Source organism: Nerophis ophidion, linkage group LG14, assembly GCF_033978795.1.
Source record: "Nerophis ophidion isolate RoL-2023_Sa linkage group LG14, RoL_Noph_v1.0, whole genome shotgun sequence".
NCBI classification, from domain to species: Eukaryota; Metazoa; Chordata; class Actinopteri; order Syngnathiformes; family Syngnathidae; genus Nerophis; species Nerophis ophidion.
In genome coordinates, this window is record NC_084624.1 from 17,378,592 (window position 1) to 17,405,973 (window position 27,382).

A 27,382-nucleotide genomic window follows, 5' to 3' on the forward strand; every position below is an offset into this window, starting at 1 on the left:
ATCCCTAACAGGAATTTATGAATGTTGTTTAAAGAAAAAAAAAACACGCACAGGCAGAGGGCACTTTTTAAGAAGGTAAAACAAAATAATACTGTTTGACCCTCACTCCGGAGCAGAAGGGGGCGGTGTCACACCCGTAAGCATGGCCATCAACCGCCGTGAAAGTCAAGGAAGAAAAAGAAAGAAAACAAGCAAAATGGCGGCGCTGTTTCGAGCTCTACGTGCTGGAAGGGCACTGCGGGGGCTCGGGAGCGGTAATTATCGACCACGGCCAGCATTTCTTTAAATGTGACGGGAAACCGCGTTAGAAACAAAACGTGTTATTTCGGTGCTCGGTCGCTCCGAGTACTTGCTAACAACGCACTGTCACATATCAGGGAAGGTGATCGCGAAGGACATTCTTATCAAACATTTAGCTACCTGTGCCTTGCAAAGATGTTTTTTTTTATTGAACATATTTATCAACTCCTAAAGGTAATACATGCTAAGACTGGTAATTTGCTGTAACCACGACGGAGGTCTGCTCCCTGATAATGTAAACATCGCCTCTGTATTTTAACAGCTGAGAGTTGCTTTATGAACCAACAATTATCTTTCACTGATACAAAAACATAACTCCAACAAACGAATTGCCGAATTCTTAGCTGTCTATATCAGGGGTCTCAAACATGCGGCCCGCGGGCCAATTGCGGCCCGCGAGACATTATGCGGCCCACGCTTTGATATGACAATTTAAAGGGGAACATTATCACCATTTCAAAAGGGTTCAGAACAATAAAAATAAGTTTCCAGTGGCTTGTTGTATTTTTTGAATTTTTTTCAAAATTTTACTGGTTTCGGAATATCCCTGAATAAAGCTTTAAAGTGCCTTATTTTAGCTATTTTCAAAACCACTATCCATTTTCCTGTGACGTCATACAGTGCTGCCAATGTAAACAAACAATGGGAATACCACAGCAAGATATAGTGACATTAGCTCGGATTCAGACTCGGATTTCAGCGGTTTAAGCGATTCAACAGATTACGCATGTATTGAAACAGATGGTTGGAGTATGAAAGTATTGAAGAAGAAACTGAAGCTATTCATAGCCATAGCATGGCCGAATAGCTGCTGTCACGCCAAATTTCTTCCCCCCTACACCCCCCCCCCCCACCCCCCATTTACTTCCGGGGCCATGATTAATACAGACGTTATGTTAACGCTATATTATAAAAATACAGACGTTTTGTTAACACTATATTATAAAAAATAATTTACAAACACAAGCTATGGGATGACGCATTTACTTCCGGGGTCACGTTTCCTCTTATGTCATCACATAGCTTGTGTTTGTAAATTGTTTTTTTAAATTTTTTATAATATAGCGTTAACAAAACGTCTGTATTTTTATAATATAGCGTTATATTTTTATAATATAGCGCTAACAAAACATCTGTATTAATCATGACCCCGGAAGTAAATGGGAGGGGGAAGGTTTTTGTAGGGAGAAGAAATTTGTCGTGACACTGCCTTAGCATCGCCGGTAAAATGTGCGGACCAAACGATCAGGACTTTCGCATCTTGTGACACTGGAGCAACTTAAATCCGTCGATTGGTAAGTGTTTTTTTCGCATTAAATGTGGGTGGAAGGAAACGTAATATAGTTGCAAATGCATCTGCAGGTTATCCATACATCTCTGTGCCATGTCTGCTTTATCACCGCCGGTAAATAGCATGTTAGCGTCGATTAGCGTAGCATGTTAGCATCGATTAGCTGGCAATCACGCCGCGACCAAACATGTTAGAATAGCACATAAGTCAACATCAACAAAACTCACCTTTGTGAATTCGTTGACTTTATCGTTGCAAATGCATCTGCAGGTTATCCATACATCTCTGTGCCATGTCTGTCATCGCCGGTAAAATGTGGAGACACTCTGGCACATTCAATGGGGGTCTGGCGGCAGACACTTTCGCATCTTCGGGCCAGTGGTGCAACTTGAATCCCTCCCTGTAAGTGTTGTTACACCCTCCGACAACACACCGACGAGGCATGATGTCTCTAAGGTTCCAAAAAATAGTAGAAAAAACGGAAAATAACAGAGCTGAAACCCAATGTTTACAATGTGTTGAAAATGAAAATGGCGGCTGTATTACCTCGGCGACGTCACATTCTGACGTCATCGCCTCCAGAGCGATAAACAGAAAGGCGTTTAATTCGCCAAAATTCACCCATTTAGAGTTCGGAAATCGGTTAAAAAAATATGGTCTTTTTTCTGCACCATCAAGGTATATATTGACGCTTACATAGGTCTGGTGATAATGTTCCCCTTTAATGTTGGTGCGGCCCGCAAGTTTAATATGAAAGGCGCTTGATAGGTCATGCTTGCCAACGTCCCCAATTTTCCCAAGTGACCCCTGAATTTCAGGGCACCAATTTTCTAGAACCCCGTGTCAATTTTTAACAGATCAACAATATTCAGGAAGTGCCACAATGGCACTTTAACACCCCCTACATCCTGAACTGACAGCTTGGAAGCCCAGTTGTATGTTGCAATTGGCCATGTGAAACGCACGTGTGATAATGCAAGATATATTTGAGCAACAGCTACACACGTCACACTAAGGGTGGCCGTAAAAAAACTCTTAACACTGTTACAAATATGTACCAGACTATCAATCCACACCAAAGAAGAATGACTAACACATTTCGGGAGAACATCCGCACCGTAATACAACATAAACACACCAAAACAATTACCCAAAATCCCATGCAGACCTAACTCTCCGGGCTACAATATACACACCCCTGCTACCACTAACCCCCCACGACCCCACCCTCCCTACTTGCGTCGGTTGAGGTGTTGTATATTGTAGTCCTGCAAGGTGTTCTGGGTATTTGTTCTCTTGTGTTTAAGTTGTGTTAGGGTGCGGAAATTCTCCCAAAAAGGATTTGTCATTCTTGTTTGGTGTGAGTTGACAGTGTGGCGCATATTTTTTAACAGTATTAAAGTTGTTTATACGGCACCCTCAGTGGGACCTGTATGGCTGTCGAACAAGTACGTCTTGCGTTGTTCTGCTCAAGTCTCACACAACATGATATAGAGCCGGCACATTGGTTGGGTGATATAAAAGCGTGCGCGATGACATGTAATGGAGCAGTAGTCTTCTTTTTGGGGTGCAAGGACCCCTGGAGGTACTTGAAGGTATGCCAAGGGACGAGTGAGATTTATTAAAAACATTCTAAAAAAGAGCTGCAATTCATAAATCCTTTATACATATATTTATTGAATAATACTTCAATGAAGTATGAATGTAAGTTCATAAACTTTGGAAAAAAATTACAACAATCCAACATTCAGTGTTGACAGCTAGACTTTTTGTGGACATGTTCCATAAATATTGATGTTAAAGATTTCTTGTTTTGTGAAGAAATGTTTAGAATTAAGTTCATGAATCCAGATGGATCTCTATTACAATCCCCAAAGAGGGCACTTTAAGTTAATGATTACTTCTATGTGTAGAAATCTTTATTTATAATTGAATCTCTTGTTTTTTAGTTATTTTATATATTTTTTTCCAAATAGTTCAAGAAAGACCACTACAAATGAGCACTATTTTGCACTGGTATACAATTCAATAAATCAGAAACTGATGACATAGTGCTGTATTTTACTTCTTTAGCTCTTTTTTTCAACCAAAAATGCTTTGCTCTGATTAGGGGGTACTTGAATTAAAAAAAATGTTCACAGGGAGTACATCACTGAAAAAAGGCTGAGAACCACTGTTGAAGAGGACGTTAAAGGCAGTGCAGTCACGGCAGCCCTTAATAATGTCGGCCGGGTGAAAATTGGGAACAATTCGGGAGAATGGTTGCACCGGTAGATTGTCGGGAGGTGCATTGAAATTCAGGAGTCTCCCGGAAAAATCGTGAGGATTGGCAATTATGTTGCTAGGGCGGGAAAGCCATTCATAGAAGGTGAATTCATTAAAAAGTGCATGTTAGATTTTTTAACAAATCTTTTCTTACGGCCCAGCCTCACCCAGTTTCTGCATCCTGTGGCCCCCAGTTAAATTGAGTTTGAGACCCCTGGTCTATATTATGCTGCCCTCTTTTTTGCTGCAGCTGTTACACATACTGTAATATTCATCCATCCATCCATCTTCTTCCACTAGTCCGAGGTCGGGTTTCGGGAGCAGCAGCCTAAGCAGGGAATCCCAGACTTCCACTTCGTCCATCTTTTCCCGGAGAATCCCGAGGCGCTCCCAGGCCAGTCGGGAGACATAGTCTTCCCAACGTGTCCTGGGTCTTCCCCGTGGCCTCTTACTGGTCAGACGTGCCCTAAACACCTCCCTAGGGAGGCGTTGGGGTGGCATCCTGACCAGATGCCCAAACCACCTCATCTGGCTCCTCTCGATGTGGAGGAGCCAATACTGTAATATTGTACATCGTAATTAGGATTTGTTATATATTGTATATAATATATCAGTATATGTAAATATTACATATGTTATATTTTATATTGCTACTATGGTACATTTTTTGTCTACTTTATACCTGCATTATCCTTTCCATCCTTTGTAACTGAGCTGCTGTGTGGAACAATTTTCGTTGTGGATAGATAAAGTTTGTCTAAGTCTAAGTAAATGTGTTATCGGGTGTACATTTGATCAACTACAGTGGTAATGGGTGTAACGGTGTGCTAGGGATGTTAAAAGTATCGGTATTTCGATGCCAATTCGATACCAAAATACTTGTATACCTGTTTTATTTAGTATGATCAGTAGTCAGAACTGTACCCTCTTTGCACACAAAATCGCATCACATAAGCACTGAGTGAGCGTAAAGAAGGCATTTCCTCAAGGGCTGGACGATATGGCCTTTTTTTAATATCTCGATATATTTAGGCCATATTGCTGCTAGCGGGATGTATAAAATAGTCAGGAATTGTCATGAATACAAAGGATTATGGGTATTTGTTGTGTTGCGTTTATCTTGTGTTACTGTGAGGATGTTCTCCCGAAATGTGTTTGTCGTTCTTAATTGGTGTGGCTTCACAGCGTGGCGCATATTACCAAGAGTGTTAAAATTGTTTATATCACAACCATTAGTGTACTCTGTGTCACCCAGTATGCCTTGCAGTCGTGTGCGTGTTGCCGCGGAAGCCACACACAACATAATGCTAGACTGACAAGCAGATCGTACATGTTGTAGTAGGCAACAAAGCCGATGGCTTCATAGCACGCCCTAATACTTATTATCTGGTTTACTACCGTCAGTCATTCAGGAGAATAATAGCGTCTCTTATTGTCTTATTCGCTTTATGACACGGGTCTTAAATGGCACTTTGAATGGCAAAGGATACCGATCACAGAACCATGTATATCAAATATTTCCGGATAGTTCAACCGCCACCCGCCCGAATCTAATTAAAATCTGTTTTTTCGTCATGTCAACCGCCCGACCCGCGGTTTATCCGAGGACTCCGCGGATGAGACCGCAAACGGCGCATCTCTATTAGCAACGCTTTTGTCCCACACTTGACAAATTATGGTTGTCTGTTTGACATTTTCCGTCTTAAAGCCAAACCACCGCCAGACGATAGACCCCTTGCTTTTTTTCTTGGGAATTAATTTTTCCTTCATTTGTTACCAGATTCGCACTTCCGCGAGGGTGTATACGTATGTGACGTATGTAAGAAGGTGTGCTTGCTGTCTGTGAGAAGGAGAGACAACAAAGAGTGGGAAGAGCCTGTAGTGTAATGCCAGCAGCTAAAAGCAACTGCGTGAGAACGTATACTGGAATATCATGATATAGTCGTTTTCTATATCGCACAGAGACAAACCCACGTTATATCGAGTATATCGATACATCGCCAAGCTCTAATTTCCTCCTCATAAAATCTATTCATAAGTGGAAGTCTGTCACAAATGCTGATTTGACGCTTCCGGTTGGCCCTCGCTTTTAAAGAAATGATAATGGAAGTGTGTCAGTGTAGCATCACTGTAGGTGTGGGTGTAACTGGGCTTCATAACACACATCATACGCGCCTGGTTTGCCAGAGAATATGATGTTGCAGAAATTATTTGTAAAACATTTTAGTCACTTTGTCGCTATATTTAGCAGGTAGAAGTATGCATTCAAAGGGAAAAAGAGGTGTATCTTGTGTCATGCCCTTACTCCGTAATCTAATAGAAGTGGTCACAAAAGTATAGGGCAGGGGTCGGCAACCCAAAATGTTGAAAGAGCCATAAATACAAAGAAGAAATCGGTCTAGAACCGCAAAAAAACATAAGACTTATATGTGTCATAATGATGGCAATACGTGATGTAAGTGACTAATTAGCTACATTAGCCTACTATCAAAATGACTACGTGTCGTAGGCTGACGCAAAACTTTGTTGACAGAAATGCTGAAATGTAATATTTATTTTATACATTTTTACAACATTGGAAAACATTAGTAAAACTTCTCGGAGGGTTAGATGACTCCTGGAAATGACTGTTTTAGAATGGCCAAATGTATAGAAGTGTGTGTCTAAGTTAAAGGAAACAGATTTACTACAGTTTTTGCAAGCTGGGCAACGTTTGCTGTGGTCTGGAACAACATGGCACACACACAACTATCAGAAATGCAGCCAATGTTACATACAGATAATGTGTCATGAGACATGCAAATATAGATTAAATATACAGAGGACAGAAGTAAAGGAAATTACATGAACTAAAAAATACCTACAAACGAGGCATAATGATGCAATATGTACATACAGCTAGTCTAAATAGCATGTTAGCATTGATTAGCTTGCAGTCATGTAGTGACCAAATATGCCTAAATAGCACTCCAACAAGTCAATAACATCAACAAAGCTCACCTTTGTGCATTCACGCACAGCATAAAACGTTTGGTGGACAAAATGAGACGGAGAAGGAGTGGCATAAAACACGTCTTTCTGTGGCAGCGTCAGAGAAAGTTATACATGTAAACAAACTGTTGAGTCACAGTCCACACAACTTTGAGTTCAGGTGCCGCTGTCATTAGTAGGAAAAAACGGCACTTGTCAAATACTCTCATCAGTAAAGCATTGGGCTTTCTAACAATTAGGAAGGTTTGTGTCGTGTTTGTCCTCCTACAGAAAACATATTACAACAAAAAACATATTGTTCACCCCATTTTTATCCCATTTCCATACATTTTTGAAAAAGCTCCACGGAGCCACCAAGAGCTGCATGAGGTTCTAAAGCCGTGAGTGCAAAAAACCTCAGGAAGTGTGCAACCCAACCTTTATCACTTTTATAAGTTCTTAGAAAGCAGCTTAGAGACACTTTCTGTCGTTAGGCCACACTCATTTTTTTGGGGAAGGCACTGTGTGCTGAATGCATCTCTTTTTTACCGCACATTGTAAAGATAAAATAAACAAAAATGAAACAAAGAACAGACCCAATGTAATGGCAAAAAGACTGAACTATTGATACTAATAATGACTAAAACCACAACAATGTTTTAGTCTTTTTATTATCCTATGTCATTTCTAATGACATGGCGTCACATTTCCACTATATTGAAAGAATATTCAAAACAATATTGTTTGTTTTATATTCTTAAAGGCTCCCCACCTCTGCTGATATTTTTATAATGTAAATGGTTTATCTATTGTTGTTTTTTTTTGTAAGCATATTCATAAGCATAATATTGATTGTTTTGATTTACTGGGAGGTTATATAACACTGCTTTTTTGGATTGATTGATTGAAACTTTTATTAGTAGATTGCACAGTTCAGTACATATTCCGCACAATTGACCACTAAATGGTAACACTTGAATAAGTTATTCAACTTGTTTAAGTCGGGGTCCATGTTAATCAAATGATGGTACAAATATATACTATCAGCATAATACAGTCATTACACAGGTTAATCATCAGAGTATATACATTGAATTATTTACAATCCGGGGGGTGGCATGGGGAGCTTTGGTTGATATCAGTACTTCAGTCATCAACAATTGCATCAACGGAGAAATGGACATTGAAACAGTGTAGGTCTGACTTAGTAGGATATGTACAGCGAGCAGAGAACATAGTGAGTTCAGATATCATAAGTGCAAGTATATACATTAGAAATACATTTGATTATTTACAATCCAGGGAGGTGGGATGTGAAGGGAGGAGGGTATTAGTAAAGGGTTGAAGTTGCCTGGAGGTGTTATTTTAGAGCGGTTTTGAAGGAGGATAGAGATGCTGTTTTTTTTAATGTAACGTTGCTTCTTGTTAAATACTTCACTTTGAAACTATTTTTGATAAAGTAGTGAATTTTCAGCAGAAGTATGTGGATTCAGTTTTTTTTTCTTTACCATAGTAATAAATAAGTATTGAGAATTGTGGAAATTCGGAGGTAAATGTATCGATAAAGTTCTGTTATTGTGACATCCTTATGCTGCACCATAATCCCAGTTCGGGACGTACCTCGGTATTAGATGGCCAACAGAGGCACACGTTTGATATTTTACAATATGGCAACCGGTAACGATGAAAATGGAAAAAAAAACTTTTGCCAACTTTCTTACGGGCATCATACTCATGTCTTTGATGACAATATCCCTCAAGTCTGCTGCCTTCTGGCAGTCTGACTAACTGCCTGGAAATTGTTACACCATTGTACCGAACCCAATGTTCCATACGTAAAAATACATACACAAATATATGCACAGATATGTCTCAGCTAACAATAATTTTCTTTCCAGGTCTGGCAGCACCAGCAGCAAAACCTCCGTGTGTCAGTCATAAAACAGGCTTCCACCGTACAGCATTTATTCTTCAGGATGAGTCCAAATCCAGTAAACACTCTGATCAGGACCTGACTGCAGGGACTACCCTTAAAGACTCCACATCCAACCCAGACGCTGAAGAGTCTAGCAGACCAAACACTAGGTCGGTCGATGAAAAGTGAAGTAAAATATGTAAAAGTCAGCACTGAATGAAATGTGTGTGTTAGCTACCAGGATCAGACTGATGAGGACGGTGAGCAGTACGAATCAGAAGAGCAGCTTCAAGCCCGAATCCTTGGCGCTGCTTTGGAGTTTGTCCCGCAGCATGGCTGGACCATTGAGGCCATCGCGGCTGGTGCTGAAGTGAGTATCGGAAATAGGGCGTTAGCTCTTGATCATTTTAGTTATTAGTTAATCGATCAAATAATTAGATTATTTGAATAAAGCACACTTTATAGCCTAAGTACATATACTTTTAGGGGAAATAGTTTTAAATTAAGATGAGCAATGCGACCAGAAATGCATGGCGCTGTATATAATGCAGCTTCTTGTGATAAAGATATATATCACAATATATTTTAAAGGGGAACATTATCACAATTTATGAAGGATTAAAAACAATAAAAATCAGTTCCCAGTGGCTTATTTTATTTTTCAAAGTTTTTCTCAAAATTTGACCCATCACGCGATATTCCGAAAAAAGGCTTCAAAGTGCCTGATTTACACCATCGTTATATCCACCCGTCTATTGTCCTGTGACGTCACTGCGTGAAGCCACCAGAAACAAACATGGCGGATAGCACAGAAAGGTATAGCATAGTAGCTTGGATTCAGACTCGGAGTTCAGCGCCGTAAGCGATTCAACAGATTACACATGTACTGAAACGGATGGTTGGAGTGTGGAAGCTGGTACCGAAAACAAAATTGAAGAAGAAACTGGAGCTATTGAGCCATATCACGACAGACAGCGGCACGGGAGAAAGCGCGGACGAATTCGGCGATCGCCTTCTAACCAACGATTGGTATGTGTTTGTTTGGCATTAAATGTGGGTGGAGGGAAAGGCTGGATGCAAATATAGCTATAAATGAGGCTTAATGATGCAATATGTCCATACAGCTAGCCTAAATAGCATGTTAGCATGGATTAGCTTGGAGTCATGTCGTGACCAAATATGTCTGATTAGCACACTCCACATAAGTCAATAACATCAACAAAACTCACCTTTGTGATTTCGTTGACTTTATCGTTGGAAATGCATCTGCTTTGAGTGTCGCAGGATATCCACACATTCTTGCCATCTCTGTCGTAGCATAGCTGCCGTCGGTACTGTGTGCAGAACAAACAAGGGTTTTTTGGCATCTCTTGACCACTGGTGCAACTTAAAAACGTCTCTGTTCGTGTTGTTACACCCTCCGACAACACAACGACGAGGCATGATGTCTCCAAGGTCGAAAAAACGGAAAATAACAGAGCTGATTTGACTTGGTGTGTTTAATGTGTTTGAGAAAATGGCGGGTCGCTTCACGATGTGAAGGTGAAAGGTCATTGCTCCGACAGGCGAACAATTGAAAGGCGTTTAAATTGCCAAATTCACCCTTTTCGAGTTCGGAAATCGGTTAAAAAAACATATGGTCTTTTTTCTGCAACATCAAGATATATATTGACGCTTACATAGGTCTGGTGATAATGTTCCCCTTTAATAATAGAACCATTTCAAAATGTGTTACAAAATTTGCTAATTTAGTTGTTGAAGGTCCTGAGTAGACCTGGGTTCAATCCAGGGCTCGGGATCTTTTTATGTGGAGTTTGCATGTTCTCCCCGTGAATGCGTGGGTTCCCTCCGGGTACTCCCACCTTCAAAGACATGCACCTGGGGATAGGTTGATTGCCAATACTAAATTGTCCCTAGTGTGTGAATGTGAGTGTGAATGTTGTCTATCTGTGTTGGCCCTGTGATGAGGTGGCGACTTGTCCAGGGTGTACACCATCTTCTGCTCGAATGAAGCTGAGATAGGCTCCAGCGACCTTGAAAGGGACAAACGGTTTAAATGGATGGATGGAAGTCTGTAGTAACGCATTGCGTAATTTCCCGTTGCATAATCTGTATCTACTTGTTATAATCTACTTGTTAATTGACTATTATCTGGTTATATATTTTGTTGTAACATGGTTGTATCTAAACTTCTGTTAAAATGTAGCAAGCGCTTATTCTTCTGTTGTTTGGATACTTTTAGGGCTGGGGGATACCACGGGTTTTCCTCTGCGCGATATAGAAAATGATTATATCATGATATTCGATTATACATTCTCACGCAGTTGCTTTTAGCTGCTGGCATTACACTCCAGGCTCTTCCCACTCTTTCTTGTCTCTCCTTCTCACAGACAGCAAATGCACCTTCTTACATACAGTATGTCACACAGTCATGTCATACGTCACATACGTTTACGCCCTCGAGGATCAGAGAGGTAGCGGCATGGGTAACGTTAGCTGTGATGCTAGTGGTAATACGAGAGAAAGAAGGTGCAAATCTGGTAACAAATGAAGGAAGAATTAATTCCCAAGAAAAACAGCGGGGGCTCCATCGTCTGGCGGTGGTTTGGCTTCAAGTGGGAATATGTCGAACAGACAACCGTAATTGTCAAGTGGGGTGCTAAAGCGTTGCTGCAAAAAGTAGCATTACTGCTAATATGTAGCATAATTTGAAAAGTCATGAAGTCATGAGTAAGCACAATGAAGAGTGCTTACTCCGCATGTCAGTATCTCCATTCGGTGATGCACAACATGCACAACAGTACACTTTATTTGTTTTAAAATATTGTAGTGGCGTTCCATACAAAAAGTGCACTTTAATTTAGTGTTATTTTGATATGTCATCTTAGTGACATCGTGCACTAAAGTGCACCAATCGCTTGTTTTAAAATGTCTGTGACAATCTTGCATTTTCATTTTGGAAATGACATGAATGTTTGTGCCACTGCTTAATAACTGTTTAATAAATACAGTTTTATTTCTCGACCTCGACTGCGGATGTTGTGGATCGGTGGAGGGAATACTTCGAAGACATCCTCAATCCTAGCAGCACGTCTTCCTATGAGGAAGCAGTGCCTGGGGAATCTGTGGTGGGCTCTCCTATTTCTGAGGTTGCTGAGTTAGTTAAAAAGCTCATCGGTGGCAAGGCCCCGGGGGTGAATGAGACCCGCCCGGAGTTCCTTCAGGCTCTGGATGCTGTGGGGCTGCCTTGGTTGACAAGACTCTGCAACATCGCGTGGACATCGGGGGCTGTACCTCTGGATTGGCAGACCGGGATGGTGGTTCCTCTCTTTAAGAAGGGGAACCGAAGGGTGTGTTCCAACTATCATGGAATCACACTCCTCAGCCTTCCCGGTAAGGTTTATTCAGGTGTACTGGAGAAGAGGCTACGCCAGATAGTTGAACCTCGGATTCAGGAGGAACAGTGTGGTTTTGTCCTGGTCGTGGAACTGTGGACCAGCTCTATACTCTCACCAGGGTCTTTGAGGGAGCATGGGAGTTTGCCCAAGCAGTCTACATGTGCTTTGTGAACTTGGAGAAGGCATTCGACCGTGTACCCCGGGAAGTCCTGTAGGGAGTCCTCAGAGAGTATGGGGTAATGGACTGTCTTAATGTGGCGGTCCACTCCCTGTATGATCAGTGTCAGAGCTTGGTCCGCATTGCCGGCAGTGAGTCGGACCCGTTTCCAGTGAGGGTTGGACTATACCAAGGCTGTCCTTTGTCACCGATTCTGTTCATAACTTTTATGGACAGAATTTCTAGGCACAGTCAGGGCGTTGAGGGTATCTGGTTTGGTGGCTACAGGATTAGATCTCTGTTATTTGCAGATGATTTGGTTCTGATGGCTTCATCTGGCCAAGATCTTAGACTCTCATTGGATGGGTTCACAGCCGAGTGTGAAGCGACTGGGATGAGAGTCATCTCATCTCGCCTGGAAAAGGGTGGAGTGCCATCTCCGGGTTGGAGAGGAGATCTTGCTCCAAGTGGATGAGTTCAACTACCTCGGAGTCTTGTTCACGAGTGAGGGAAGAGTGGATTGTGAGATTGACAGGCGGATCGGTGCGGCGTCTTCAGTAATGCGGACGCTGTATCGATCCGTTGTGGTGAAGAAGGCGCTGAGCCGGAAGGCAAAGCTCTCAATTTACCGGTCGATCTACGTTCCCATCCTCACCTATGGTCATGAGCTTTGGGTCATGACCAAAAGAACAAGATCATGGGTACAAGCGGCCAAAATGAGTTTCCTCCATCGGGTGGCGGGACTCTCCCTTAGAAATAGGGTGAGAAGCTCTGTCATCCGGGAGGAGCTCAAAGTAAAGCCACTGCTCCTCCACATCGAGAGGAGCCAGATGAGGTGGTTCGGGCATCTGGTCAGGATGCCACCCGAACGCCTCCCAAGGGAGGTTTTTCGGGCACGTCCGACCGGTAGGAGGCCACGGGGAAGACCCAGGACACGTTGGGAAGACTATCTCTCCCGGCTGGCCTGGGAACACCTCAGGATCCCCCGGGAGGAGCCGGACGAAGTGGCTGGGGAGTTGGAAGTCTAGGCTTCACTGCGGGCGGCATAGCTCGGTGTGTAGAGCGGCCGTGCCAGCAACTTGAGGGTTGCAGGTTCAATTCCCGCTTCCGCCATCCTAGTCACTGCCGTTGTGTCCTTGGGCAAGACACTTTACCCACCTGCTCCCAGTGCCACCCACACTGGTTTAAATGTAACTTAGATATTGGGTTTCACTATGTAAAGCGCTTTGAGTCACTAGAGAAAAGCGCTATATAGATATAATTCACTTCACTTCACTTCACTTAGGCTGCTGCCCCCGCGACCCAACCTCGGATAAGCGGAAGAAGATGGATGGATGGATGGATGGATAAATACAGTTTTGGTCAATTGACTTAGTTGTGATTTCTTTCCCTGCAATAAAGTTTAAAATGAGCATATATTTATGCAGTATGAACAGGAATGTTTTAATGTAGACACATATAATCATCATACTGCTGTGATTATATGCATCAAGTGTTCATTCAAGGCTAATGCAAAATATTGAGATGTGTATTGTGCATCGCAATATGGCCTAAAAACATCGAGATATCAAAAAAAGGCCATATCGCCCAGCCCTAGATACTTTACTTTAGTTTTGGGCAATATTACAAATATAGAAATTGATTCAATACCAAGTAGTTCAGGGGCAGTATTGGTCATAATAATTAATGCTAATACTTATACTTCATATCATTGGGTGATTACAGTTTGATCTCATTTATAATCAGACAAAAACACTGGATTCCGATGTAAGTTATCAATTAATTATTGTAATTATTTTCTTATGCCCTTTTATTACATACAAAATGTGTAATAAAGTCTAGGGTTGCCTTTGAATAAGGATTTTCATGGAAAAATCACATTTGTTAGATTTAGCCCGTTGTCGACAATCAGTCGAGTTAAATATGTTTTTTTAAGAGACAAATAAACAGATTGTGTTGACAGTAGTGTATACCAACTGGCTGTATTACTAAAGTAACACCGTTTTTCATTAAAGTGAAAAAAAAGGAGAACACATTTGAAGTTCTTCACCCCTCCAAAAAGGTTAGGCCACTCTGATAAACACAGTAGAGTTTGGTTTGTTCAGTGAGGTCCTCTTCGCTGGCGCTCCGCTAACAAGACATCAAAATTGACTATAGAGTACGTAAAAGTCTTAACAAAGTTTATGTACAGTATGTGACTCTGCCGAAGTGTTAAAAAAAACTTTTCACAGTGTAACAAACAGCAGCCTCTGTCTTTGTGCTGCAACATCTGTGATAATACTGTGTTATCACTGACATGTTCTGACGGTCATATCTTCCTCCCATTCCCTGTAGTGTAGTTACGTACACACAGTAACTTCACGGAGGTGGCGGAATTAAAATGGAGATATCACGGTGGCACTGCGGTTGATGCCAGGTGCCTTGATGAGTCCGTCATTTTGATCTACCCTTGTGAAATTTCTGAACTTACTAACATCTTCATTCAGTTTTGCCAAGAAGTTTTCACTTTGACCAAATATAGATCTTAGCAGCCAACAGATCCTTCTGTCTTTTCCTCTTCGTTGCCACTGTTGTTGCTTTTCTGATTCCTCAACTTGAGCTATCATACCTGCAAACAGCAATGACTCTTGCGTCTTGCCCAGCAGTAGCTGAGCATGGTAAATATATTGAGCAAGATTATCCATTTTTCTATAACATGCACCTTGTTGTAATGGACTGTGGGGCCTTTCGGCGAGCTCTGATGTATTCAAAATGTGTTGAAAGTAGTCACACCGCATTCAAATGCTTTCCACCATCGTTTTGACACATAGTGTCAACGATAAGTGTTTTGATTTTGTTTTCAGACACAAATAGATTTTAATAAAAGATAATGTGTTTTTTTTTGTATCAGACACTCGGCCTGTCGTCTGCTTCAACTGGTATGTTTTACAACGGTGCTGGAGACTTGGTGCTGCATTTCGTGGCGCAGTGCAATTCACAACTGGCAGAGATCCTCGCAGAACAACACAAGCAGGTCCAGCTGGGACAAGCAGAGTATGTACACACACACACACACACACACACACACACACACCTACAGTTGTGATCAAAATTATTCAACCCCCACACAATTTTGGTGATTTAACAAGTTGGACATTTATTCCGTATTTTGTTTATAGTCATATCAAATAAAGATGTGTCAAATAGACAAAAGCAACTTAAATTGTAACACTGTATTTTACAAAATACCAAAAAAGGACATTTTTCTTAATATCTCATTGACAACATTTTTCAACCCCTTGAAGATCATAACTCTTAAGAACAGAATTTGAATAAGGTCTTTTCAATCAGGTGTTGAAAACATCTGTAGATGTGATTAGAACCATAACGAGCAACAAATAAACTGATTGAAAAAGACAGTGACGCTCAGCTTCTTGTAGATGGTCAATGGTGTATTTGGAACATGGTGAAGTCCAGGGAGTGGTCAAAGAAGTCAAGAGAGGAGGTAATTTATTTTCATAGGAAAGGATATGGATATAAGAAAATAGCAAAGACATTACACATTCCAAATGACACAGTTGGGAGCATAATTCGCAAGTTTAAAGCTAAAGGCACAGTGGAAACACTACCTGGGTGTGGTAGAAAGAGGATGCTGTGTGCGTACAGTGGTGAAAAACCCCCGGGTAACAGCTGAGGAACTACAACAGGACATTGCAGAGGGGGGAACGCAGGTTTCGTCCCAGACAATAAGGCGCGCACTACGAGATGAAGGCCTCCATGGCAGAACTCCCAGGCGCACCCCACTTCTGACTACCAGGCACAAGGAAAATAGACTCCAGTATGCCAAAAATCATCTGGACAAACCCCAAAGGTTTTGGGAAACTGTTCTATGGAGTGATGAGACAAATGTGGAACTCTTTGGGCCTATGAATCAACGTTATGTCTGGAGGAGAAAAAATGAAGCTTACAAAGAGAAGAACACCTCGCCTACTGTTAAGCATGGTGGGGGGTCAATCATGCTCTGGGACTGTTTCTCTGCCTCAGGTACTGGGAATCTCCAGCGTGTTCAAAGCATTATGACTTCTATTTCCTACCAGGATATATTAGGTGCAAATGTCATGAAGTCAGTGACGAAGCTGAGGCTTGGGAGACGTTGGACCTTCCAACTGGACAACGATCCCAAGCATACCTCCAAATCAACATCATAGTGGTTGCAGAAGAAGGGCTGGAAGACTCTGGAGTGGCCTTCACACTCGCCAGAACTAAATCCTATAGAAAACCTGTGGTGGGACTTGAAGAAGGCGGTTGCAGCACGCAAGCCCAAGAATATGAATGAACTGGAGGCCTTTGCCCAAGAGGAATGGGCTAAAATACCTGTAGATCGTTGCAAGAAGCTTGTGTCCGGTTATGTATCACGTTTGAAGGATGTAATTACTGCCAAAGGGTGTTCTACTAAGTACTAAAGATGCATGTAACTAGGGGGTTGAATCATTTTGTCAATGAGATATTAAGAAAAAAATCTTTTTTTGGTATTTTGTAAAATACAGTGTTACAATTTAAGTTGCATTTGTCTATTTGACACATCTTTATTTGATATGACTACAAACAAAATACGGAATAAATGTCCAACTTGCCAAAACACCAAAATTGTGTGGGGGTTGAATAATTTTGATCACAACTGTATGAACTCATTCAAGCAAATGTCACTTTACTAGCTGCTCATTTGTGGTAACAAAGTATTCTTGCAGACCAAAGAAAACTGCTGACTTTCTAAGAGATGCAGTGGAGACCAGACTTCGAATGCACATCCCTTACATAGAAACATGGCCACAGGTAAATTTTGCATGATGGTGAGTCACAGCATGGACATACGTAAATAAAAATAGATGGTTTTGGTGTTCCTGTCAGAATCTTACCTAGTGTATCTTGACTTTGTGTCTGTCGCCTTAGGCCATGAGTATCCTGCTCCTGCCTCATAACATCCCTGAAGCTCTGAAACATTTGTCCACCTTGGTGGACGATATCTGGTATCATGCAGGAGACCGATCCACAGACGTGAGTGGCTTTATTGTTTTGCTCCGTTTCTACTCCCTCATTATTCATAGCAACTTGTATTTGCTTCTGATATGGTGTCTGTTAATCGCCAATTCATAATTTAGGGTGCTTTCCGACTTGTACTCTAATCCTTACTGTGGAAGACAGGAACAAATTGCTACGTCCTAATGGTCCACACACAGAGATGACACGAACACTATAATATAGGGCTGCAACTAACGATTATTTTCCCTTACGTAGCGCGGGGGGTGCTGGAGTCAAACAACTATTGTTTATATAAGCCACTGTACACATTTGAGTCTACAACTTGATTTTAATAAATTTTTGAAAACTACATACATACATTACTACGGAATAATGGTTTTACTTTTACTACTCTACTTCAAAGTTACCATTCCACTACTTTATTACACAAAGTGAATAACTATAGTGGAAAAAAAAGACTCAAAGAGCAAGATATCCTGTTAAAGTAAATGTATCTTGTATTGTTGGGATTTTTACCTTAAAGGCCAACTGAAATGAGATTTTCTTATTTAAACGGGGATAGCAGGTCCATTCTATGTGTCATACTTGATCATTTTGTGATATTGCCATATTTTTGCTGAAAGGATTTAGTAGAGAACATCCACGATAAAGTTCGCAACTTTCGGTGCTGAGAAAAATTCCCTGCCTCTACCGGAAGTCGCAGACGATGAGGTCACCCGTGTGATGGCTCCTCACATATTCATATTGTTTTTAATGGGAGCCTTCAACAAAACGGGCTATTCGGACCGAGAAAACGGCAATTTCCGCATTAATTTGAGCGAGGATGAAAGATTTGTGTTTGAGGATATTAATAGCGACGGACTAGGAAAAAAAAAAAAAAACACGATTGCATTGGGACGGATTCCGATGTTTTTAGACACATTTACGGGGTTAATTCTGGGAAATCCCTTATCTTTCTATTGTGTTGCTAGTGTTTTAATGAGTTTAATATTATCTGATAGTCGGAGGTGTTTGTCCACGGGTGTCTTGACGCGCAGTGTCTCAGGGGAGTCGACGGCAGCTATGGACGGCACAAGCTCAGTTTTTCTCCCATAAGAACTGACTTTTAACCACGATTTTCTCACCGAAACCTGCTGGTTGACATGTGGTCGGGATCCATGTTCTCTTGACCACGCTCTGATCCATAGGAAAGTTTCACCTCCAGGAATTTTAAACAAGGAATCACCGTGTGTTTGTGTGGCTAAAGGCTAAAGCTTCCCAACTCCATCTTTCTACTGTGACTTCTCCAATATTAATTGAACAAATTGCAAAAGATTCAGCAACACAGATGTCCAAAAAACTGTATAATTAAGCCGTTAAAGCAGACGACATTTAGCTGTGTGTGTGCGCAGTGCTCATACTTCCTAAAAACCCGTGACGTCTTGCGTACGTGTCATCATTACACGACCTTTCGAAGACGAAACTCCCGGGAAATTTAAAATTGTAATTTAGTAAACTAAAAAGGCCGTATTGGCATGTGTTGCAATGTTAATATTTCATCATTGATATATAAACTATCAAACTGCGTGGTGGGTAGTAGTGGGTTTCAGTAGGCCTTTAATGGTTACTTTATTTTCCGGACTGTATACAGCTACTTTTTTCCTGCTCTTAAAACCCTGGGGCTGATTAAAAATAAGGTTGGGCTGATTAAAAATAAGGTCTGGCTAATTGATGTATTTTTCTTCACTAACGGCCATTATGTTTAGTATTAAAAATATAGTTTTATAAAACACCCACGAAGACACGAAGGTGTGTTAATGTTTGTGCTATGGCATGCACCTGGGGATAGGTTGATTGGCAACACTAAATTGGCCCTTGTGTGTGAATGTGAGTGTGAATGTTGTCTGTCTATCTGTGTTGGCCCTGCGATGAGGTGGCGACTTGTCCAGGGTGTACCCCGCCTTCCGCCCGATTCTAGCTGAGATAGGCGCCTGCACCCCCCGCGACCCCAAAAGGGAATAAGCGGTAGAAAAATGGATGGATGGATGTTTGTGCTATGGCGCTATCATTTGGATGACTTCACTCACGACATTATTTTCTTTTGTGTAGTGCTTTGAACCAGAGGAAGTTCAAGCGCTGTTCCGTCTATTAGTCAAACATTGCGTTTCTACTCATGTGGTTTCTTCATTCTTATCTCCAAGCAATGTTTTTAAGTTTTACAATATATCTAAAACTAACTGTTACTAAACAGTTACATGTTTGATAGTAGGGTTTTCATGCATTTTTGTAAGTGCTATTGTAATGTAATCAAGCTGACCTTGTTATTAAAACAACATTAAAAGTCATAAAATAGATTTTTGCAAAAATAAAGACCTTAAAACGTATTAAATTCGATGTCCAGAGGCATTAAATTTATTTTATGCAATTATAGGCCTGGTCTCATAGTCAATAAATCGAACGGTAAATGAAAATGAACTCAATAATTGCCGTCATCGATGTATTGCTAGGTCTTCGACTCTGGCTTTCAAACACGATACAGGAGGTTTCACTGTGTGCATTGCTCTCAGCACCTGAGCACGTTTATCCGACAGTAAAATTACATGAACGAAGTGAGTCTCTTGTCAGTCCTCCATAATCTTTGTTTCAGTAGAAAGAGGCGGGACCTACTTGAAATTCTCTTCCACACATTTTTCTGTGTGTAGTAATGGTAGCGACACTTGTTTTATTGTTGGAGCTGAAACTAATTATTTTTTAAACAAGGGTTACTTGTAATTTACACTTTGCTTCATAACCGTCGGAAGAGACTTTCGCGAAAGTGTGCTGTGTGAAGCGTGGAAATTATGTCTTAACAAGCTGACCAATCACAGCTCTATTTTGTTCTAACTTTATTGTAACAACAATATGACACATGACATTCAAACAATCAAAGCTTACAAGTCAACATGTATCTGTAATTTTTTTCAAAATGTGTACATACGAAATTATTTTTGTTTTCTAAACAGTAATTCAGAAATGTAAACAAAACTACCATCAGGAAAGAATAAACAAAAATAACCCGAAACGTGCAAGGGATAACAAAATAAGAAAAAGAAAACATGAATAAAAGCATATTTTCTGTATTTTTTCTTTGATTAAAAGTGTCTTTATAATGTCTTTTGGGATGTGAGGCGTTTTCAAAACCTTTTTTTTTCTCTTTGTCTTTAGTAAATGCTGACGCAAAGCTAGATTTTTTTGGATGCTACATAAAGATTTGCGGGAGAGTAAATAAGGGGGAGAGCAAGACGCATGTGTGTTGTGTGTGCATATATTGTATGTACTGTATGTATGTCGTATGTATTAGGGGTGTAGGAAAAAATCTATTCGAATTCGAATGGCGATTCTCACTTTGTGCGATTCAGAATCGATTCTCATTTTTAAAAAATCTATTTTTAATTATTTAAATTTTTTTATCAATCCAACAAAACAATACACAGCAATATCATAACAATGCAATCCGATTCCAAAACCAAACCTGACCCAGCAACACTCAGAACTGCAATAAACAGAGCAATTGAGGAGACACAAACACGACACAGAACAAACCAAAAGTAGTGAAACAAAAATGAATATTACCAACAACAGTATCAATATTAGTTATAATTTCAGCATAGCAGTGATTACAAATCCCTCATTGACATTATCATTAGACATTTATAAAAATAAAAATAACAATAGTGTCACAGTGGCTTACACTTGCACCGCATCTCATAAGCTTGACAACACACTGTGTCCAATATTTTCACAAATATAAAATAAGTCATATTTTTGGTTTGCTTATTAGTTATATATATATATATATCAATCAATCAATCAATGTTTATTTATATAGCCCCAAATCACAAATGTCTCAAAGGACTGCACAAATCATTACGACTACAACATCCTCGGAAGAACCCACAAAAGGCCAAGGAAAACTCACACCCAGTGGGCAGGGAGAATTCACATCCAGTGGGACGCCAGCGACAATGCTGACTATGAGAAACCTTGGAGAGGACCTCAGATGTGGGCAACCCCCCCCCCTCTAAGGGACCGAAAGCAATGGATGTTGAGCGGGTCTAACATGATACTGTGAAAGTTCAATCCATAGTGGCTCCAACACAGCCGCGAGAGTTCAGTTCAAGCGGATCCAAGACAGTAGCGAGAGTCCCGTCCACAGGAGACCATCTCAAGCGGAGGCGGATCAGCAGCGTAGAGATGTCCCCAACCGATACAGGCGAGCGGTCCATCCTGGGTCCCGACGAGCGGTCCATCCTGGGTCTCGACTCTGGACAGCCAGTACTTCATCCATGGTCATCGGACCGGACCCCCTCCACAAGGGAGGGGGGGACATAGGAGAAAGAAAAGAAGCGGCAGATCAACTGGTCTAAAAAGGAGGTCTATTTAAAGGCTAGAGTATACAGATGAGTTTTAAGGTGAGACTTAAATGCTTCTACTGAGGTAGCATCTCGAACTGTTACCGGGAGGGCATTCCAGAGTACTGGAGCCCGAACGGAAAACGCTCTATAGCCCGCAGACTTTTTTTGGGCTCTAGGAATCACTAATAAGCCGGAGTCTTTTGAACGCAGATTTCTTGCCGGGACATATGGTACAATACAATCGGCAAGATAGGCTGGAGCTAGACCGTGTAGTATTTTATACGTAAGTAGTAAAACCTTAAAGTCACATCTTAAGTGCACAGGAAGCCAGTGCAGGTGAGCCAGCACAGGCGTAATATGATCAAACTTTCTTATTCTTGTCAAAAGTTTAGCAGCCGCATTTTGTACCAACTGTAATCTTTTAATGGTAGACATGGGGAGACCCGAAAATAATACGTTACAGTAATCGAGACGAGACGTAACAAACGCATGGATAATGATCTCGGTGTCTTTAGTGGACAAAATGGAGCGAATTTTAGCGATATTACGGAGATGAAAGAAGGCCGTTTTAGTAACGCTTTTAATGTGTGACTCAAAGGAGAGAGTTGGGTCGAAGATAATACCCAGATTTTTTACAGAGTCACCTTGTTTTATTATTTGGTTGTCAAATGTTAAAGTTGTATTATTAAATAGAGGTCGGTGTCTAGCAGGACCGATAATCAGCATTTCCGTTTTTTTGGCATTAAGTTGCAAAAAGTTAGCGGACATCCATTGTTTAATTTCATTAAGACACGCTTCCAACTGACTACAGTGCAGCGTGTTGGTCAGCTTTAGGGGCATGTAGAGTTGGGTGTCATCAGCATAACAGTGAAAGCTAATACCGTATTTGCGTATGACGTCACCCAGCGGCAGCATGTAGATGCTGAAGAGTACAGGGCCAAGGACCGAACCCTGGGGAACTCCACACGTTACCTTAACGTAGTCCGAGGTCACACTGTTATGGGAGACGCACTGCATCCTATCAGTAAGATAAGAGTTAAAGTTAAGAGTTATATATATATATATATATATATATATATATATATATATATTAGGGATGTAACGGTACACAAAAATTTCGGTTCGGTACGTACCTCGGTTTAGAGGTCACGGTTCGGGTCATTTTTGGTACAGTAAGAAATCAACAAAATATAAAGTTTCTGGTTATTTATTTACCAAATTTGTAAACAATGGCTTTATCCCTTTAACATTGGGAACACTATAATAATTCTGCCCATGTTAATCCACATTAAACTGCCTCAAGTTGCTTTGATTACATAAAATGAAAAAACCTTTCTCCTACATATAAAAAGTTTAACATTAAACAGTTTCCATTGTAACTGTTTAATGTCAACTCATCATGCTTAATTTATTACAGCATTTGGGAAGCCTGTAGTTGACTTTTATTATGTAAATGTTGTATTTTTATCAACATGTGATAGCAGGGACCCTGCTATTCAAAACTAGGCTGCTACATTACTAATGATTCATGTAACTATAGCTGAAAAATAGTACAATTGCAATAGGAGAGACTATTCATCCCTAAACACAATGGAGTTCAATGAAATAACAGACAGACAGGGCTTTGCTGCCCCTAAAACACGCACACGCACGCACGCACGCAAGCACACACACTCACACACAGAAACATGAGCTAGCGTTACGCTAAAAGCTAATTAGCCTTCATCTCAAGCCTATACTGTGAGCTAGCTGAGCTGCAGTTTAAGTTTCTAGAAGGTCAACGGGCTCATAGTGATGTTTGTAATAGTTGTGACTGGGAAGTGTTTAGTATAAATTGGGTATAGTCCACTCCTCCCCTGCTAGACGAATATCTGCTCGACGCTAAAGCATTGACTACATCGTTCTGAAGTCTGAATACGCACTGCTGATTGGCTGTTACATCACTCTGAATACGCACTGCCGATTGGCTTTGTATGTAACCAATCAGATGGTTGTGGGGGCTGGACAATGAGGCAAAGGCAGAAAGCAGAGCAGCTTGTGAAGACTTCTGCTTCCGAACTTGTTCGGTTTGCCCGCGTGCCGAACTGAAACCCCCGTACCGAAACGGATCGATACAAATACACGTACCGTTACACCCCTAATATATATATATATATATATATATATATATATATATATATATATATTAGGGGTGTAACGGTACGTGAGTATACGTTTTTTTTAAGTGCCGTTAAAAATAGCATTAAAAAGCATTAAACAGATATGCTGAAACCTGTAAAACCCCTTATTTTGATTCAGTTATTGATTATTTTTTTCTCCTCAAACGTTCATGTTTTATTGTGTGTAGATGAACTGGTACAGAAAAAGAGCAGCCTTGACTGGCATCTTTAACACCACCGAGCTAGTGATGCTTCAGGATTCCTCCCCAGACTTTCAGGACACTTGGCTCTTCCTTGACAACCGCATCCAGGATGCAGTTAACATGGCAACATCCATAGAACAGGTAAAGTGCTGAAATGTGGAGATTTACTATTTTTTACTAATATAGATCAAAATCCCAGTTCATTACAGCAAAGTGTCTTATTTCCAGGGCTCGGACGGGTGCTTAAAAACTTTGAAAATGATTGGAATTTAATGTTGTGTTTTCAAGGTTTGAAAACTGATTGAATTTTGGGTGAAGTGCTTGTAAATGCTTGGAAATGTTCATATTTTTCGGCAGTCTGACTCAATAGGCTAATTATAAAAGGGAAAAAAATAAAAAGTTTCCTTTAAATTGAAAGCTACACGCTTGATCTGTTGGCTTTGCACAATCCCTTACATTAGGTTGTTGTCATGTATATACGGCTCTGTGTCGCCCCCAAGAGGACACTGGTGCATTGGTCCATCATGCCGTGAGGTTGTCGTTTTAATGAACATTGGATGGAAAATGACAAATACAAACTTTGAATAAAAGGTGAACCATATCCTTGTGTAGCCTGCTGCAAAGTATGGAAAAAGGAAATGCAACATGGTTCGATGTATTTTTTGCTCCGTTATTTTGGTTGTCGACTTAACATGTTACTACCTCTGTTAAAGCAAACAAGTTACATTTTGTCGTTTTGGTTAATTGCATTAAAATAGTTACATTATTGGACTTATTTTTACTGTGAAGGTCATGTAATGTATAATTTGTGACCTTTTTCACAACTTAGAGCTGAGTTAATATGAATGATTTTGTAGTTTTTACTCAAATTTGAGTTTTTTCTCACTTCATTATTTTTGTTGTCTATTTAACTTTTCTGGCTACTTCAGTGAAAGCAAAAAAAGTTAACTTTTGTCTTTTTGTTCATTTGTTATCATAGCCGCAGTTATAAGGCTAGATATGATTAAAGGGGAACATTATCACCAGACCTATGTAAGCGTCAATATATACCTTGATGTTGCAGAAAAAATACCAAATGTTTATAGAAGATTAAAATAAAATAAAATAAAAACATTTTTTTTTTTTAATTGACTTATGTGGAGTGTGCTAATCAGACATATTTGGTGACGGCATGACTCCAAGCTAATCGATGCTAACATGCTATTTAGGCAAGCTGTATGTACATATTGCATCATTGTGCCTCATTTGTAGCTATATTTGCATCCAGCCTTTCCCTCCACCCACATTTAATGCCAAACAAACACATACCAATCGTTGTTTAGAAGGCGATCGCAGAATCCGTCCGCGTTTTCACCTGTGCCGCTGTCTGTCGTGCTATGGCTCAATAGCTCCAGTTTCTTCTTCAATTTCGTTTTCGCTATCTGCCGCCACAGTCCAACCATCCGTTTCAATTAATGCGGAATCTGTTGAATCGCTTGCGCCGCTGAAATCCGAGTCTGAATCCGAGCTACTACGCTATACCTTTCTGTGCTATCCGCCATGTTTTTTTCTGGTGGCTTCGCACAGGGACGTCACAGGACAGTAGACGGCGGAATATAACGACGGTTAAAATCAGGCACTTTGAAGCCGTTTTACGGGAAATTGCGTGATGGGTAAAATATTGAAAAAACTTCAAAAAATAAAGTAAGCCACTGGGAACTGATTTTTATTGGTTTTAACCCTTCAGAAATTGTGATAATGTTCCCCTTTAATGAAATGTGACTGAGGTGTTGTGAAAGAAACAAAATATTTTATTTTAATTTATTATCCTTATATTAATGTGGTTTTATGTAATGTGGTGTCATTTATTAACAGTTTTGTTAATAAATGAGTGAAATTGACATTTTGAGGGTGCGTGTATTTATATTACATTATTCAGTTTACAAACACGAATACGGTGTGAATCAATCCGTGTTGTTCGATGTCATTGAGTGCTGTAAGTAAGAAAAAGAACAAAACATTTGAAAAACAACACAACAGGAGACACGTTTGTTTGCAAACACTAATGACATTGAATAGTCTACAGAAACACTGATACATTTTCTATGCCCCATTCAGTTAATGATAATGTCAGGTTCAAACACCAATGACATCTATCAAACAAGACAAGAAGCAAATAATTGAACAGAGACAGAATTCAATTTGGCTCAGTTTGAGGAGAAACGCTTGGACGCTGTACCCTTGTACAGTGTCTCAGAACGCTCTGGCGAAAGATTGTATGCCTCCTCCTTTATTTGGACTTTCTCAGACCACATGGCAACAGCTGCTTCTAAGGGACGAGGGTTGTAAACAGTTCACAGAAAAGATCTTAAAACAGTTCAAAGAAGCGGCGCCTGGAGGGGAGTCTGGTCCTGCTTCCTCTTCGCTTTTGTAGTTCTTGGGTCAGACTATATCTTTCTGTTGATTACAATACATGAGAAGAAACAGAACACCTTCATTTTGCTCCCCCTCCCCTACACAATGGAGTTTTACAAGCCTTCTGCTTGGTAGGTTCAAAGACAGCTTTTGGTCCTCTCGCTGGAAACACGTTTCAACACAAAGTTTTTGTGATAACTTAGATCAAATTATTCTAACAGATGCTAAAACCTAAGCCTAACCTTGAACCAGCAGTTCAAGGTTAGGCTTAAGTTTTTCCTGTATTTATCCTGCAGACAGCATTTGGTGACCTCAAACAACAAAGCTATAGATTGAGCCACACTGTTTTTTGCCTTTTGAAGGGTACCTGGAAAAACTGGAAAATTAATCTTGAAAGTCCTTAAAAAGTGCTTGAATTTAGCCATGGAAAAAATGTACAAACCCTGTATTTACTTGATGACTGATCACTCCTCCCTTGCATCATTAGGCACATCTAATCATCCATCTTCGCTTATCCCAGTCTGGGTCATGAGGGGCAAAATTGTCAGTAAAGTTGGACAAGTTTGAAATGGCTACCAATTGGTGTGTTGTGATTGGTCCTTCAGGTGCAGTCAACAGGTGAAGCGGTGGTGCAGGGTCTCATGGGTGCTGCTTTAACAGTAAGTCTTATTTGTGTATCACAAAAAATATTTACCGTTACACCTTCAGCATCAAATCCTGTATGGCACTGAACGGATTTATTTTGGCCCTGTATTGTTTGTGTCTGCAGCTGAAGAATCTCACCGGCATGAACCAGAGGCGATGATGCCTAGCATCTTAACAAGTCTGATCCCTTAGAAATTAAAGGATATTCCATTGGCGTGGTATGTCATCATTATTAATAATATGACATCATTGTTCTTGCTGAACCTTTGGCTTTGTCTTGTTTCACTTGGCAA

The 27,382-nt window shown here is 40.6% G+C and overlaps 1 protein-coding gene across 1 annotated transcript in view; it reads left to right on the forward strand.

Moving 5' to 3' along the window:
* Nucleotides 1-96: 96 nt before the first annotated feature.
* The window catches only part of coq9 (coenzyme Q9 homolog (S. cerevisiae)), a 27,344-nt gene continuing 58 nt past the window's right edge, over nucleotides 97-27,382 (forward strand). The window contains exons 1-9 of the mRNA XM_061920006.1: nucleotides 97-254; nucleotides 8,725-8,911; nucleotides 8,976-9,111; nucleotides 15,187-15,329; nucleotides 17,024-17,108; nucleotides 17,226-17,330; nucleotides 24,036-24,191; nucleotides 27,050-27,103; nucleotides 27,214-27,382. The exon at nucleotides 27,214-27,382 is cut by the window's right edge and continues 58 nt beyond it. Coding sequence (XP_061775990.1) covers nucleotides 143-254; nucleotides 8,725-8,911; nucleotides 8,976-9,111; nucleotides 15,187-15,329; nucleotides 17,024-17,108; nucleotides 17,226-17,330; nucleotides 24,036-24,191; nucleotides 27,050-27,103; nucleotides 27,214-27,249 — 1,014 coding nt within the window. The 5' untranslated portion in view covers nucleotides 97-142 and the 3' untranslated portion in view covers nucleotides 27,250-27,382. The remainder of the gene's footprint in view (nucleotides 255-8,724; nucleotides 8,912-8,975; nucleotides 9,112-15,186; nucleotides 15,330-17,023; nucleotides 17,109-17,225; nucleotides 17,331-24,035; nucleotides 24,192-27,049; nucleotides 27,104-27,213) is intronic.